Genomic DNA, 17712 nt, shown 5'->3' on the forward strand with positions numbered 1-17712 from the left:
GGAAGCCAAAGTGGACATTTGATCTCAGCAACAGTTAGATACTGAAGGGAGGTAAACTTGGGAAAAAGTGATAGTTATCTTTTTTTAACTGAGCTAACAAAAGGATAAATTCATAGAAAGATGTTGAATGTCTAGACACTAAGGGATTCCTTCATTCCTAGGATCAGCTGAGATTAAATGATAGAATGGAGATAGTTCCTTGGTTATAAGTGAAAAGAACTCCAAAAAGCAAATTTGTTTCTTCTCTGGTAGTTAAGATTGGTGTAAGGGCAAGGCAGCTGGAGGACAGTTAAAGGCATTTAAAAAATGGTGTGGTGGTTTTTAATCGCCTCCTTTGTGAGGATTGGGGGGAAACCTCAAGGCTCTAGTCCAAAATGTAGGCATTAGCTAAAGCATTGTAAAAGTGGCTTAACTAAGGTGAAATACAAAGGTTGGATTGTCACAAGTTGGGACTACAGATGGAGGAATTGTGGAAAGAATTTCTGGTATAAAAAGAAATGTGTTTAGCTCCCTACATCCTTCACACCTACAGCAGATAGTTTGCTCTTGACAAGGGGGAAGCGCTACCCACAGGTTTACAGTTGCCCAGGTGGTGAATTAGTGACCGAAAAGTAAGCAGACCAACTCTGGTTTAGTTGCTTTGTGGCAAGGAGATTGGCCAAAAGCTTCCAGGTGGAAAATAGGGTATTTCATTCTCTTCTGTGTTGGAGGAGAGGAAAGGTATAGCAGACATCTGGCCCAGGCCCTGAAGAATTCTCAATACTACCTCTGTACAGTGTGCATCTATGTATCTAAAGAGTGAGGCTAAGATTCAGGAAACCATGGAGAAGTGAACATCTTGGTGCCCCAGAATCTTCAGTTCCTGGTCTTAGGGTCCCTCTCTTCTTTAAAGACACAGCTCAAGCACTGCCTCTCTTTTTAAAAAAATTCAGTATTATTTTATTTTCAGTTCTTTCCTTCTTCCTCCTACCTCCACCCCCTCCCCACAGAGAAAGCAAGAAAACAAAACCTGTTACTAATATGTATAGTCAAATAAAACAATTTGCCACATTAGCCATGTCCAGAAAAGAAAGAAAAAATACGCTTCAGCCTACACGCTGGTGGGCAGCGTGTTTTATCTTGGGTTCTCTGGAATTGTGGCTGGTTGTTGTGTTGGTCAGAGTTTTGAAGCCTTTCCTGATGACCCCATATGCTAGTGTCCTCTCTCCCAAACTATCTTTTACTTAACTGCTTTGTATTTATTTTCTTTTTATTTATTCTATATATACTTGCATATAGCTTTCTTTCCTTAAACTAGAATGTTAGCTCTTGAGAGTAGGAATTGTTTCTTTTTTTCATATTTGTATTCCCCCAATTTAAATTCGAATGGGTTACTGAATACATTTCCAAGAAAGGTACTTAGATTAATTATGGATAAAAATCAGTCAACAAGCATTTGTTAAGTACTTGTCATGTGCCAGGCACCTTGTGCTAAGTGCTGTAGATACAAAGAGAACCCTGAAAAAAAGTACCACCCTCAAGAAGATGTTTATAATCTAACAGGCAATTCAGAATACAAACAACTATGTACAAGCAATATATGATGAGTTGGAGATGATCTCAGGGGAAAAGCACTAGCAGCGGAGGGGACTAGGAAAGCCTTGTTTGTACAAGGTTGAATTTGAGGTGAGATATGAAGGAAGCCAGTAGGTAGAGACAAGCAGGGGCTCTCCAGACATGAGAGCCAGCCAGTGAAAAACCACAGTCTTCAGCAGATGAAGTATGCTGTATGAGGAACAGCAAGGAAGTCAGTGCTCTGGATGGGAGAATACCTGGGTAGTCACAGAGGGCCAGGTTGTAAAGGGCTTTAAATGCTAATCATTTATTATTGAATGAGAATAACCGTTGTCAGACTACAATTTAGGAAGATCACTTTGACAGCTGAGTGGAGGATGAGCTGGAATGGGGAGAGACTTCAGGCAGGGAAACTAACCAGAAAGCTATTGCAGTGAGAGATGTGAGAGATGATGAGAGCTTGTGCCAGAGTGCTTAGCGGTATCAGAGAAGAGAAGGGGGTATATATGAGTGATATGGCAAAGATAGATTGAATAGGACTTAGAAATAAATTGGATTTGGGAGATAATGAGGATGACACCTAGGATTGTGAACCTAGGTGACTGGGAGGATGGTGGTATAGGGAATTATAGAGAATAGGGAAGTTAGGAAGAAGGGAGTGTTTTTGGGCAAAGACAATGAAATGAGTTCAGTTTTGGAAATGTTGAGTGTAAGATGTCTCTGGGACATTCAGTTCGAGATGTTCAATAGATGGTTGGATGTGCAAGACTGGAATTTAGCAGAGAGGTTAGGGCTGGCTAAGTAGATTTAAGAATCATCAGGATATAAATAATATTTGGGGCTGATGAGATCACTACATGAAATAGTTTTAAGTGGAGAAGAATGCCAAGACCAGAGCCTGGGGGGAACCCACGGTTGGGAAGTGTGACCTGGATGAAGATCCAGCCAAGAAAGAAGACTGAGGAGTGGTCAGATAGGTAGCAACAGAACCCAGAATAGATTATTATCACTAAAACCTAGACAGGCACACTAATACACCGTTGGTGGTGCTGTGAATTGGACCAGCCATTCTGGAAAGCAATTTGGAACCATAGTCAAAAAGCCACTATTCCGTGCTTTTCCTTTGACCCACAGTTACCATTATTAGGCCTATACCCAAAGAGATCAAGGAACGAGGAAGAAGACGTGTGCGTGTGTGTGTGTGTGTGTGTGTGTGTGTGTGTACACGTATAAAATGCAAAAGGCTGCTATAAATGCACATATATACAAAAGTACATATACATTATTTTTACGTGTATGGATAGACAAATATAGCAGCCTTTTTTTGCAGCATCAAAGAACTGTTAACCAAGGTACCCTTCAGGGGAATGGCTGAAAAAATTATATGGAATAATGGAATATTATTGTGCCATAAGAAATGATTAAAGGAGTGGTTTCAGACAAGCCTGAGAAGATTTGTATGAATTGATGAAGAGGGAATTGAGTAGAACCAGTAGAAAAATTTATACCATAATCACAACATTGTTGAAATTAAAACAACTTTGAAAGGCTTAAGAATTCTGATAAATGTAATGACTGGTATTCCAAGGACTTTGTGACAGAGAGTTAATGGACTCAAGATGCAGTATCAGCCATGTATTTTCAGACACAACCAATGTGTCTTCCTTTTTTCCAATTTGGGGGTTGGGTGGGAAGATAAAGGGGGGAGTAGGATAGGATAGAGGAAAAAAAGAAAAAAGAAAGGAAAAAAAGATCTTTGAAGCATTTAAAAAAAAAACACAGAAGAGAACAGAAGGAATGCCAGAGAGAATCATAGAAAATTAAGACAGCTTTTAAAGTTACATGTTGTCTTTATTATATACTTAAAAGCAAAATCAAACTGTGTATAACAGAGATCTGCATTTTTATGTACAGTCCTCTTTTTCTGTTCTAATATATATGTACAAACACACATATGAAAATGCCTGTTTAGTATTTATTAATTTTAGAGTATCGAAAACATAAATCTAGACAATGTGAAAACAAAAGATATCAATAAAAATCTATTTCATCTTCTAAAAGAAGATTAAAGAAAAGAAAAGGGAACTTTGGAGTGAGTGCTAGAGCCCCACCTGTGGGGTTATCCTGGACTCCTCACATTCTCTCCCTGTACCCCGTCTCCCCTCCAGTCCAAGCTGTTGCCAAAGCCTATCCATCTCACCTTTGCAACATCCCTCAAGTATGCCCCTTCTCTCCTCTGACACTGCCACCTCTGGTGCAGGCTCCCATCACCTCACACTTGGACTATTGCAGTAGCCTGTGGGTGGGTCAGCCTGCCTCAAGTCTCTCCCCATTCTAATCCAGTCCTTTTTAGGTTTTCCTAAAGTGCAGGTCTGATCGTGTCACCTGATAAATTCTGATGGCTCCCTATCACCTCCAGGAACAAATACAAAATTCTGTGTATGGCATTCAAAGCCCTTCATAACTTAATTCCTTCCAGTCTTCTTAGAACTTACCCTGTAACATGTATTTGTCAGCCTAGTGTCACTGGCCTCCTGACTGTTCCATGAACCAGACACTCCAACTCTTGGCTCCAGGCATTTTCTCTAGCTTTCTCCCATTCCTGGAATGTTCTCCCCACTCTGTTCTAACTACTGACCTCCCTAGCTTTCTTTAAGTCTCATCCTACCTCCTATAGGAAGAAGCCTTTCCCAATCCCTCTTCATTCCACTGTCTTCTCTCTGTTAACTATTTCTTATTTATCCTATATGTAGTTTGCATGCTGTCTCTCCCATTAAATTATAAGCACCTCGAGGTCAGGGACTGTCTTTTGCCTCTTTTTTGTATCCTCTGTGAGGGAATTAAAACAGCAAGTGTTTGTGGGAATTGGGTTTCCCACACTGACTCCACCTTGTGGCTCAGGTCTGGAGATAGTTCTCTTCCCATTTCATCTTTTACCCTCCATACCTGTTCTTAGCACAGTGCCTGGCATGTGCTTCATAAATACTTATTGATAGCCTGATTCAGAAATATTTAACAACCAGTTCTCCAGCCCTTGGGGGGGGAAGAATGCATTTATAACACATTGTAAGGTTTATTCTGCATCATTAAAATTTGGCTTTAGTGAGCCAGTTGGACATATTCCTGTATAGGACAGTAGTGAGTGGGGCTGGATGGATGAAGGATGGGGGAGACAAAGGTATGTTTGTAGGTAGCAGAGAGGCAACTAGTAGATGGGGAGAGATTAAAGATAAGTGAGAGAGGAGGGATGACATGGAGACATTCTTTTGGAGGATATGAGATGGAATGAGGTTAGTTGTGTCTTTTCTTCTGAGATGGGTAAAGGAGAAGGCATCGGGATGATGTGACAGGAAGAGAGGGAGCTCTTGGTGAACGGCTTACATTTATTTTGGGGGGGGGCGTTAAGTGTGAGGCAAGGTTCTCTGCTCAGAGAGAGGTGAGGAGAGCTGTGGGAGGTTTGAGGTGGGGTGAAGAGGTTTGGAAGAGCTGCTATGGAGGTGGGGGTCATTATCCTCCTACTTAGGGAGGGAGAAAAGGATTGCCTTGTGGCAGTGAGGACTCAGTTGAGTTATGTGACATAAATTTCTGGTGGACCCATTTGGCATTGTTTTCTGATCTTCTTCATCTCATTCAGCAGCACGTTAGTGCAGTAGTGAAGGCAGCGGATGGTGGGGGCAATCCAACGCCGAAGCTTAGTTGGGCAAGGTCAGCAGTACAATAAGGAAGCAAGAGACTTGAGAAGAAGGCAATGTAAGGTTGAAATGGGGACAGATAATATCCTCCTCACTTATCTCACAAGGTTTTTGTGAGGCTCAAATGAGATTGTGTGTATGTGTGTATCTTTTTTAACACTTATTTTCTCCCTCCACTACCCGTTGAGAAGGTGAGAAATACGATACTCATACATAAGAAGTCATGTAAAACATATTTCCACATTTGCCATGTTGCAAAAAAAATAAAAGTGACAAAAAAAGAGGTTCAGTCTACACTCAGGTGTCATCGGTTCTCTCTGTGGAGGTGGATGGCATTGTTCATCATGAATTCTTTGGAAGTGTTGGGGATCGTTGCATTGATCAGAGTAGTCCGTCGTAGTGGATCACACTTACAGTCTTGCTGTTGCCGTGTACAGTGTTCTAGTTTTGCTCATTTCACTCTGCATCAGTTCATATAAGTCTTCCAGGTTTTGTGAAGTGCTTTTTAAACCTTAAAGTGCTTTAGAAATACCAGCTAGTATTATGATTGCTTTGTTGCCTTTCAGATTAGCATGGATAAGAGTTTTTAACTCTTTCCACCTTTGGTGATAGGAGTAGAAGTCAAATTTTGCAAACTAAAGAGGGCAAATAAAAAAAGATACATCTGGGGTTTTTTTTTGAGTCATCTAGTGGTCCTACATTCTGAAGATATATTTGATAGTGACCATATAAGGTCAAATCAGCAAGCACTTATTAAATACTGACTGTGTACTGGGCATTATGTTAAGTGCTGGGGATAAACAGAGGCAAAAAAAAAAATTCCTGCTTTTAAGGAGCTCAAAGTGTAATGAGAAGACAACATAGAGATCACTCTGTACATATAAGATCTATGCAGTGCAAATGGAAGGCCATCTCAGGGGGAAGGTGCAGTCTTGAGGGGGACTGGGAAAGACCTATAGAAGGTAGGGTTTGAGCTGAGACATGAAGGAAGCCTGATTTGCCAGCAGCTGGAGAAGAGAAAGAAGGAGAACATTCTATGCGTGGGGGACAGCCTGGGAAAGTGCAGTGTGTGCCAGAGCTGCGAGCGATCATTTAACATTGCCCCACCTCCCACCCTCCGCCCAAAGATGTGATCCAGGAAGAAAAATAGAACTGGTACTGTACAGTAAGATATAGATGATTATGGATCACAGCCTCTAAGGAATTATGGACTTTTAGGTCTATTTCTGGCAGCTCCATTATCCACTCAAATATAATAAGTTTCTTGAGGGCAGTACCTCAGTCATTTAAAAATCTTGGTTCACTTTGTTCAGCTTGCACATAGTAGGCACATGCTAGTGGTTGGATTTATGGGATTCAGTGGGGCTTCGGTGGTCAGGGACTGCCCTTCCTCACTGCCCTGGGTTTCCTTTCGCTGGGCACTTCACACCTCTTTTATTTCTTTTCAGGTGGGAACAACGAGAGCTACCCAATGGGAGGGTCTATTATGTCGATCACAATACGAAAACGACTACTTGGGAAAGGCCTCTTCCTCCAGGGTAAGTCATCCCCCTAAGACTGATCCAGGGATCCTCTGTCTGGGGCAGGTGCAGCAGAGGGGACTCTGTGCTTCCCAGTCTTCTTGCCCCTTCCCTTCCACTTGTCTCTCCCCCTTTCCTGTCTCTACTGCATTGATTTGAGGCCTGCACGTATCACCTGTGGGCAGCAACTAGCCTTGCTAAGTAACAAGGGGAGCCTTGGGCTAAAGTGGTTGGGGACCTAGAATTTGAGGCCACTGGAGAGACCTTGGGCTGCAGATGCCCAGTTGCAAGTCAGTAGATTTCACTGCATGGAAATTTTCTGTTTTTGAGTCACATGTTTCTAGGACCTTCTACCTGGTTTTACCAAATATTGTAGCACTTCTCTTGGGTTACCTGGACTTTTACTTGGTTACTTTTCCTATTTGCTCATATGGAATCTGCTTTCATTTGTCAAATCTGTGTGGAGATTTTTAGAGCATCATCATCGTAGCATTCAGAAGAGAGGGTGGGAGGAGGGAAGGGTAGAGAGTGTTCTTGAAAAACTTATAAAAATTAGCTGGAGAGATCAGATATTAAGTCTATCCTTCGAGAGATCTGCCATTGCAGACTGTATGCCTCTGCAGTCATCTGGGCTCTGGAGGGAGGGAGGAGCATACTGTGCCATAACCAGAGACACGAGGGGCTTCCAGGGAAGGAGAACTGTCCAAGTGGAAGGAGAAGTGGTTTGGTTCCATGTCTGCCAGGGACAGAACGTACTTTCCAAATGTGAATCCCCACATTGAGAGCTTTTGAAAGGGAATGTCTCCCACTCACAGAAAAAAGAACCCATTTCTAATAAAGTAGCCATGAAGGGCTTATATGTCCATGGGCGGGCAGGCTTCCCTCCTTCCTCTTAAATGTGGTGTGGGAAAGGGGGCCAGCAGCAGGCTGGACACCTGAGAGGCCTCATGCTCGGCTGCCGCCCAGATGCCAGGCAGGCCCTGAGCAAACACGGCCCCACCTTCTCTCCCTATGACTTTCCATTGAGAGTCTTCTCTTAGCTTAGGGTTTTCCAGTAGGAGGATTTTTCCCCCTTTCCCGCCCCTTCTGGGAATAGAGTCTCTGATAACTTCTCATTATTATTTCTTTTTTCTCTTCTTCACTTTGAATGACTTTAGAATTTCATTTTTAGAATGACCCAAGTTAAGCATTATCTTTCAGTAGTACATTTTGCAGATGTTCACATTGTGTGATAGGGATGTAGTATAGGGCAACCTCACCCCTTCCATGTAAGTCTGAATGGGCATGGTTTTGTTTTATTCCTTGTTTAGGAAATTCTGTCTGTCTCCTCTTCTTCCTCCTCTTCTTCCTCCTCCTCCTCCTCCTCCTCCTCCTCTTCTTCTTCTTCTCCTTCTCTCTCTCCCGCTCCCTCCCTCCGTCCCTTTCCCTCTCTCCCACCCTTCCTCCCCCTGCCTCCTCCTCTCTCTCTCTCTCTTTCTCTCTCTCTCTCTCTCTCTCTCTCTCTCTTTCTCACACACACACACACACACCCGCTAGACATTTTATTCTTTAGACACAATTATATCAGAGACATTTCCTACAAGTTATTCAGGCCTGGGCTTAGTCAGTGCTTGGGTGGCATGGAAATAAAGATGTTCCGTGATGCTGTTTAAGAGTGGAGCTTCCTCCTCCTTTTAGCACTGTGGTGAGACACAGAGACCTGGATGGGGGCTTTCTGAGTTCCTTATGGTATTGAGATTGTCATGGGACACATTGCAGCCTCCTGCCCTGATGAGACCTGATCCTAGCCCTTCTTGCCCTTCCCTATGAATATTTCCTGAATTCTTCTTAAAGGAAAATAATTTTGAAGTCAAAGCTTCATTCTTCTCAGTACTTCAAGCCCCTTTGCTCCTCATGCAGTGGCACAATGGGGAGAGCTGGGCAGAACAGATTTGTGCTCTCATCAGCAGTCAGTGGGAAGAGCTACCCTGGGGAAGTCATTGTACAGGAGCGATAGGGCCGTCTTCAGATCACGGCCCTTCTGTCATCCAGCCTCGGCCACCACCTGGTTTTATCTCTGAGATAAGACTGAGCCAGGGCCTCGTCAGCATCAAGCGCAGATGGAACAAATGTACTGTACTATTCTCATGTTTCCGCGGTACCTGAAAGTGTTGAGGATGGTGGCCTGGGGTTTTGCAGTCCTCGTCTTTGCCACTTTGTCAGCCAGAAGCCAGTCTTGACTCCTTTCTTTATAGCATCTGTAAAAGCAAGTAATCTCCTCCTCTTTTTTTATACCTTCATAAAATGAAACAATCTTTTTGTCTTCCCTTACCAGGGCTTTTTAAGAAAGCCAACCCTTTCCTCCCCATATCTCTAGTGCTAGTCCTTTCACTCTGCAGAGCTGAGGTCCAGGAAAGGAGCTTTGCTCACAAAGTGGTGCCAGGGCACGGGTGATTGGTCTGGAGTTGGAGGTCCTGGCTCTCAAGCCTACTTCTGACACTTTGTATTTGGGTGACTTGTCTTCACCTGTAAAATGAGAGAGCTGGAGTTGATGCTTTTACAAGTACACCCCAGCCCTAATCCTGGGGTCCTAGCAGTCGTTTAACCTCTGAGGTCCTCTCCAGTCTGTCAGGCAGTGATTCAGTTGACAAGCACTTATGAAGTGATTACTGTGTGCTGGGTACCTTGCTAAGTGTTAGAGATACAAAGAAAAGCAAAGCATAGCCTCTGTCCTCCAGGAGCTCCACTCTGATAGGGGAGATAATGTGTAAATTGCCAGGTGCACAAAAGACATGCATAGAACAGATGAATATCTCAGAAGGGAAGGTGTTAGCAGCAAGGGGGATTGAGGGGTGAAGGTCTGGGCACAGCCAGGTCAAATGCAGGAAGATGGGCAATGGAACACAGTGTTGGAAGAAACAAATCTATTACAGTTGGCCTCATTTCCTACTCTCAGTTTGATATCTGGAACTCCTTTTTGGTCCCTTCTGGCTCTAGACTATTCTTTAGCCCTCATGGTAGAGTTAGAATTATAGAGAAGCCATTTTTTCCCCAAGTACTCCTGTTCTTGTAACTGGCTATTGGTCTGAGGGTAGTTGGTCATTTTGTCCATTTAAATTCTTTTTGGGGGGTCATGGACCCCCTTGGCAGTCTAGTGAATGAAGCCTATGGACTTCTCAGAATAAGGTCTTTATACCCACAGGATTACAGAGGAGACCAAAAGTTAGTGAAAATGAAGCTGAGATTTCCCCCCCTCCCCCAATCCAAGTTCATGGCCTCAGGTTAAGAACTTTGCTTTAAATATAATTTATTCCATGAGACTGTTGATCTTGTTTTTTTCTTCTTTGGTCTTATTACATTTCCCAGAATGATCAGGGACTACACTGGAACAGGATGCCATTCTCAAGCCTTGGAAAAAGGGGAAGCTCTTGCTTGACCATGTCAATTGTCATCACTGACATCACTAACAAATGCTTTTTAGGTGCCCACTGTGAGCAGGGCACCATTGTTAAACCCTGGGGATGCAAACATCGATAAAACATGATCTCTGCCCTCCAGGGCCTTACTGTGGAATTGGGCGAGCAGGCCATTTACACAGAAAGATAAATCACAATGTGGATGGTGCATACTTTGCGCCAGGTGTCTACTGTAAACAATAAGTACTCTAAGAGCTCAAAGACCACAGTGGTCACCACTAACTGAGATAACTGGGAAAGACCCCCAGAGAAAGTGAAGCTTGAGCTGGGCGGGTTTCAAGGACACGTAGAGAAAGAGGGAGGGCATTCCAAGCAGGAGAAGCACCAGGGATTAGTAGCCTGGAGGAGGAGGAGGAAGAGATGCAAATGAGGATTGATAAAGAGGCTACTTTGGCTTGGGGTCAGAGGAGAATTCATGTAGGGAGGTGCCGCGTTCCCCCTAGGCCTCTTCCTGGGCCGGGGGTCGCGGGCAGTCCTCCCCGGGGGACCTCTTCTGCTCCTACACCGAGCCTTCGGTCGTCACCGGCCGGCCTGGCCTCCACCCAGACCGGAATTCACCAGACAGAACGCCAGAGGATCTCGCTCACGGTCTTTATTGGTACATCTTCCACGGCGACTGCTCGACTCTGACTCTCTTCCCCTATCCCCGTACATTATATAACCTATTGCAGCCAATCCAGTGGCGAGAGCTATAACATTGCCTTATATGGACGGGCTTCATCCTAAGCCGGCACCGCCCAGCGATATACCCGGAAAAGCGTTATACCCGGAAAGCTGTAGTCCCTGCCCCACCCTCCACCCAGCCCTAAGCGGCGTCCCACCCCCACCCAAATCCCAACAACTCACCCCTTAAACTAAAATTAAAAGGAAGAAGGGGAAACATAGGGAAAAGAGTGGGTGGAGCGGTACACCGGGAGAAATAAAGGAGTCTGGGAGGCCAGAAACAAGCTCCACAGCATATTTGCTATCTGAAATCACATTAATAGGCGTATCAGGGAACAACTGGAGCGCCTGAAGGATTGCCCACAACTCACTGGGCCGCACCGAGGGATATGGAGAGAGCAGTCGCAGGCACTGTTGCAAATGGGGGATATACAGCGCCACTCTGTGGTCCTTAGAAGCATCGGTAAAAATCTGGGGCCCCTGTACCGGTTGCGGGCTCACCGGGGACGGGGCGAGGGAGATGGGGAAAAGGGGGATGGTCTCCAAGAGTTTGGGCAAAGGGCCGCCGCCCACCGGGACGTCAAGCAGTGTCACCGCCCACGCCCAGGACGCCTGCATCAGTTCAGGAAGGACGGGAACAAGGTACGGTGCGTCCAGGGTGGGCACACAGCCTAGCAACGCTAGGCAGCGACGCCGGGCTGCTATTACAAGGCGAGCCAAAGCGTCCAAGCGCCCCTCCAGCGAGGAGGCCGCGCCTGAAACATAGATCCACTCAATTACTCCATGGGCCTGATACAAGGCACCCCATGGTAATAGGCCGTCTTGCAGGGGCCTAAAATAAACTGTCTTATTTGGCTCATATCGTGTCAGCGCGGACGTGGCTCGAGCAATGATGCGATGCAGTGCATCGCGGGCTGCAGGGGTCCAAGCTCGAGGAGATTTAAGAAGAGCGGACCCACTGCACCGAGCCCACAAGTTTTTGAAAATCATTAAGAGTCTTGCAGCGCGCCTCCTGTAGCACAGGAAAGGGGCGCCGCACGGAGGTCTCCCCCACCACCGAGCCAAGATACTTAGCCGGGACCGTAAGTTGGACCTTCTCAGGATCCAGGAACAGGCCCGCACGGTGTAGCGTCCTCCGAACATCTCTCAAGCAAGGGTCCAACAATTGCTGAGTAGGCGCCGCCACCAGGATATCATCCATATAATGAAGAAGGAGAGCTGAAGGGTGGTCCCGACGGACCGGTTCCAGCACCCCGTCCACATGTCTCTGGCACAGCGTAGGGCTGTTGGCCATTCCCTGCGGGAGAACCTTGAACTCGAACCGCCTGTGGGGACGAGAAACATTAGTAGATGGCAGAGAGAACGCAAACTTGGGGGTGTCTTTCGGGTGGAGGGGAATGGAGAAAAAGCAGTCCTTTATGTCCACCACGGCCAAAGGCCATCCAGCCGGAATGGCCGTGGGAGAAGGAAGCCTGGGCTGGAGCTTCCCCATCGGTAACATAATACGGTTGATGGCCCGCAAGTCCACCAGGAGTCTCCAGCGGCCTTTTCCACCGCGTTTTTTAATGACAAAGGCAGGAGAATTGTAAGGGCTAGTGGAGGGCCTAATTTGGCCCTGAAGGAGCAGACCCTGGACAATCTCCTCCATTACGACGAGCTTTTGCAACGGGAGGGGCCACTGGTCTACCCACACTGGCGTGGTAGATGTCCAAGTGATTCGGGGTGTGGGGGTGCCCGTGTCACGATCAGTGGCCCTCAAGAGTTTAAAGTATCCGGGCCGGACAAGGTAACCTCGAGCTGTGCAAGGATGTCACGACCCCATAGTGCATAGGTGAGACCGGGAACGCACAAAGGGCTAAACTGGCCCTCAAGCGCGTCCCGTCTCCAAGTCATAGGCCTGGCGGCCTCCCATGCCTCCACTACTCCTCCCACTCCCTTTACTGGCTTGCCAGCTCGTCGGCGTGGAATTTGAGGAGGCCACTGGTTGCGGGGCAGCGCGGAGCGATCGGCTCCCGTGTCTACGAGACCCCGCACTGGCTGTCCCTCCACCAGGAGGATCATCATGGGGCGGTCCATTGTGATCTTCTCCATCCAAAGGCAAGAATCAGCCTCTGTGTCCTGGAACGGCACTGCCTGAGCGAGGACCTCACCTGGAAAAATATCAACTAGAATAGGGTGTGGGTTAACTACCAGTAACGGGTCACCGGGGGCCAGCACCTGGGTGGGAACGGTATAGCGGGACTGAAAAGGGTTCCCCGTGGCCAGGAGCACTCCTGCTGGCCCTTGGACCGGGATTTCTATTGCCCCCCACGAGGGAAGGGTGGTTGAGTCTCGGGCCTTAAGGACTGGACCCGGGGGGGGCGAGTTGCCCACTTTCTCGGCCCCCCGTGCTCGTTTCCCGACTCCTGGGTGGGGTTCCTTTGGTCGGAGCGGCAAAATTTCGCCATATGGCCAGGCTTTCCGCAGCGGAAGCAATTTGGGGTGCCTCGTCCCGACCCGCAGCTTTGTGGACACTGGGCCCGAAAGTGACCCAGCTGACCACATTTAAAGCACCGACGGTCGGATCCGGAGTCCCGGGAGACCGCGAGGCGGTTCAAAGCCTCTACCAGGGCGTCATTTCTCGCGGCCTCCTCTTTCAAGCGATCCCTCCGGTCCCGTTCTATGGCCGTCGCCAAGACTTCCATGGGACAGGGAGGAGCGAGGGACATCACCTTTTCTATCATTTGGTCCGGGGTGGCGTCGGGGGGCAAGGCCGCCAGAGCTGTCTTCGCCTCCCCCCGGAACCCCTCTCGGAGGATCTGCTTAATGATGAGTTCCCGGCCCGGCCCTGCAAACGTGCTGTCCACGTATCTCCGCACTCGCGTGGCAAACTCAAGTGCGCTCTCCCCTGGCTTCTGGCGCATATCGGCCAGGCCAGCTGGGGTTCCTGCAGAGGTACGCCCCAGCCTTTGCCATGCCTGTTGATGCACTACCCGCACATCCTCCAGCTCCTGGTTACTAAAAGTGGCCTGTACCCGGGGATCACTGTATTGTCCCCGGCCCAACAACAGGTCTACCCGCCCCGGGGGCCCCTCGGTGCGCGCTTGGAGCGCTCTAGCCTCCGATTCTTTGATAGCCTGGAACGCCGTGTAGTCCACAGGGCTCAGGACCCCCAACGCGAGGTCATCGAAATCACGCGGGGTCCAGACTGTGGAGACAGTCATATTAGAAAGAAGGCGCTGTGCCAACGGGGAAGCGGGGCCATTCTCCTGCACCGCCTGCTTAAATTCCCTAATGGTCTTCAGCGGCAGGGGCTGAAAAACTCGGGTACCATTATCCAGAAATAATGGAAATGCCTCAGAGATTTCTGAGTCCACCACCTCTCCGGACCGCATAGCTTCGCGGATCGCGCGAGGTATCAGAGGAAGGTACCCGCCTGATCTATCCCCCGGGCTGAGCCGCTCATAGCGGCTTTCGCTTTCGCCGTCAGAGTGGGGAAAAGAGGAAGTAGATCTGCGTTCCTGTTCTGGAGGGCGGGGCAGTGGGCGGCCCTCTGGCACACCACCCCTCCCTCGCGCCTCCCCTTCCCCGCAGGAGGGAATCGCCCGCGACTCCTCCCTCGGCCGGAAACCGGCGCCATCTTTGCTGGGTGCGCCCACCGCTCCAAAAAGTCGAACTGCGCCTGAAGCGTGGTAGCAGTTCTCCGAGACTAGTCTTTTCGTCTCTAAAAGGGGCCATTGTCCTGTATGTTCCGCCTGAGGCCGCTCATTTCCCGCCTCCTGCATATCCTCCCAAGGGTACAACGGGGGAGCAGAGGCCGCGGGCCTTGGCCCAGTTACCACCACCTCAGTCAGATCAGTCTCCCCTCCCGGGCCCCCACCGAGCGGCCGGGTCTCCGTCTGAGTCTCTGCCGTGCTGGTGTCCGGAGGAGGCCTGGGGTCGAGCAACCCCTTAATGGCGGCCATCAAGCCAAAGTCCTCCGGAAGAAGAAAACCCGGGCACTGTTTTTGATAAGACAGCATTTGCTGCTGTAAGACCGGAAAACGGTCCGGCTGAAACCCCGAGTGTATGAGCCACGGAGCCACCACCAGCAACTTTTCCACGAGCCGCTTTAGCTGCTCCGTGGAGGCGGACAACCCCCGTTTAGACAAAGCAGTTCTGACCTGTAAAGTTAATAAGTCCCGATCCTCTGGCCGCAGCAAAGGGAGGCTGCGCGCTTGCCCCATCTCCGGGCCTTTTCCCCGTTACCTGCACGGAGAAGCTGTCTGGTCCGCCCTAGTCGGGCTAGTCCCCCCTATCACCGGGGCTCTTCCGGAACTCTGCAACGGTCCAGCCGTCCTAGGCCGGTCCCTGTTCGGGCGCCAACCTGCCGCGTTCCCCCTAGGCCTCTTCCTGGGCCGGGGGTCGCGGGCAGTCCTCCCCGGGGGACCTCTTCTGCTCCTACACCGAGCCTTCGGTCATCACCGGCCGGCCTGGCCTCCACCCAGACCGGAATTCACCAGACAGAACGCCAGAGGATCTCGCTCACGGTCTTTATTGGTACATCTTCCACGGCGACTGCTCGACTCTGACTCTCTTCCCCTATCCCCGTACATTATATAACCTATTGCAGCCAATCCAGTGGCGAGAGCTATAACATTGCCTTATATGGACGGGCTTCATCCTAAGCCGGCACCGCCCAGCGATATACCCGGAAAAGCGTTATACCCGGAAAGCTGTAGTCCCTGCCCCACCCTCCACCCAGCCCTAAGCGGCGTCCCACCCCCACCCAAATCCCAACAGGGAGGTTAATGGGAGGGAGATTTAGAGAGTAGGGGTCGGGGCCACATTTTGAAGGGCTTTGAATGCTAGTCTGGGAATTTTGAACTTAGTACCAAATGGCCATCGGAGCTTTTTCGGCAGGGGCATAGGAGGATAGGAGCAGAATGGTATTAACCCGGTAGTGATATTTAAGCTATATTAGAGAAAGGAGATTCTAGATGTTGGGAAATCAGTAAGGAGAACACCGTCATGGTGTAAGCAGAAGGCAGTAACTGGATAGAAGGCCTAGATGAGGCTCATGGCTCCGGGAATAGACAGGAAAGGATCAATACAAGAGACATTGTGAAGGAAAGACTGCTATGACTTGATTCCCTACTGACTGATGTAGGAAAGGGGAGGGGGGTGGAGGAAGAGACAAGGATAAATCCAACTTTTCACACCTGGAGACATTGATAGAAACAGGAGAAGGCAGGAAGGAGAGGTAATTTTGGGGGAAAGATGATGAGTTTGAAGTTATTACCAGATGTCCAAATGGAGCAGCTCTAGAAACCAGGCCTGGTGACTAAAGATTGCTTAAGGGGAAGAGCAGTATAATGGGGGAGGAGCTGGGGTCAAAAGCTCTAGAGAGATAGCCGAGAGCCAGCAGACAGAAACTGGCTGGAAGATTAAACCAGGAGATCCATAGTATTGAAATAGGACACTGGACTCCTAGCAAGGGGAGACCAGAGAGGGTGACAGCCAAGGGTCTTTCTAAAAGATGAATATTAATGTTGTTGGGTTTGCTTTGTACTGTATTGTTAACTATTTACTGCATGTCGGTGCACTCTCGAGATTGAGCTTTTGCTAGTCTTGACTGGCTTTCCTGGTGGTGTGAATCATATTATGCCCACTAGGCTTGCCTGCCATTTTTATTCCTTGCATTGCTCCACGCTTCCTTCACATCACGTCCAAAGCTAAGGTTCACCCTGGAAAGGCTATTTTATAACAAAAGAGACAATAGAAAGCCCTGCTGTCCCATGGACCAGCTTTTTTCCTGCATACACTGCTTCACTGGGTTTTTGTTAATACTGAATGTTCTCTGTAAGCCTTGGAGACTGGGATCCAGCTGTTTACCTGGTGGGCCTCCAAGTTTCTGGGCCCCAAACCTACTCCCATTGTCTTCACCCTGGTAAATCTTGGGGTCCCCTAAGATTTAGAGGCCACTCTGCTGACTCTGGACTTGATGTTTCCAGCTGGGAAAAGCGTGTGGACCCCCGAGGAAGATATTACTATGTGGACCACAACACCAGGACCACCACCTGGCAGCGTCCAACAGCAGAGTACGTGAGGAACTATGAGCAGTGGCAGTCCCAAAGGAATCAGCTGCAGGGGGCCATGCAGCAGTTCAGCCAAAGATTCCTCTACCAGGTAAGAGTCATGAGGGGCTTTCAACAAGAGAAAGAAGCTCTTTGGTGCGCAGTGAATGGTATAGCGCATTCCCTTGTTGCTGTTGTTCTGGCTGATAGGCAGGGGTTCACAAACAGTGACTTCCTCAGAAGAGGGGTTTTACTTACTTGCCAATTCTGATCTCTTTCATCTTTGCCTAAAGAAACTTTGTCTGTCTTGGGCCACGTTCACCCTATCTAAAGCGTAATTCATCATCTCTTTCCCCAAACTGATCCCCTTTCCAATCTTCCCTATATCTGTTGATGATTCTCCTTGTCTTCTAGTCATCTGAGCTTGAAACTTGGAAGTCAACTTTGATTCATCCTTCTGTCTTCTGACTTCTATATCCCTGTATCCAAATAGTTGTCACATTCTTTAGATTTGTCCCTTCAAAATGTCTCCCATCTGTCCTTTTATTCCTATTTCCACTTCTGCCATTTTAGTTCAGACCCTTATCACCACATTCCTGGGAGTCTTAACAAAGCCTCCTAACAGACCTCCTTGCTTCTAGCTCCCAAGTCCCATAAAATCACAGAACCCTAGATTTGTAGATAGATAAGGCATTTATGAAAAGCTCCGTGTGCTAGGCACCATGCTAAGCCTTGTTGATACCCATCAAGCAAGCCAGAGAGTCCCTTTGTCTAAGGAGCTGATGCCACATAA

At 48.2% G+C, this 17712-nt stretch overlaps 1 protein-coding gene across 2 annotated transcripts in view; it reads left to right on the forward strand.

Moving 5' to 3' along the window:
* The window catches only part of WWP2 (WW domain containing E3 ubiquitin protein ligase 2), a 127210-nt gene that overhangs the window by 81433 nt on the left and 28065 nt on the right, over positions 1 to 17712 (forward strand). For both annotated transcript variants that reach the window (XM_036750360.1, XM_036750361.1), the window contains exons 9-10: positions 6695 to 6784; positions 16857 to 17031. In XM_036750360.1, the coding sequence (XP_036606255.1) occupies positions 6695 to 6784; positions 16857 to 17031 (265 nt within the window). The remainder of the gene's footprint in view (positions 1 to 6694; positions 6785 to 16856; positions 17032 to 17712) is intronic.

Source organism: Trichosurus vulpecula, chromosome 3 (genome assembly GCF_011100635.1).
Source record: "Trichosurus vulpecula isolate mTriVul1 chromosome 3, mTriVul1.pri, whole genome shotgun sequence".
NCBI classification, from domain to species: domain Eukaryota; kingdom Metazoa; phylum Chordata; class Mammalia; order Diprotodontia; family Phalangeridae; genus Trichosurus; species Trichosurus vulpecula.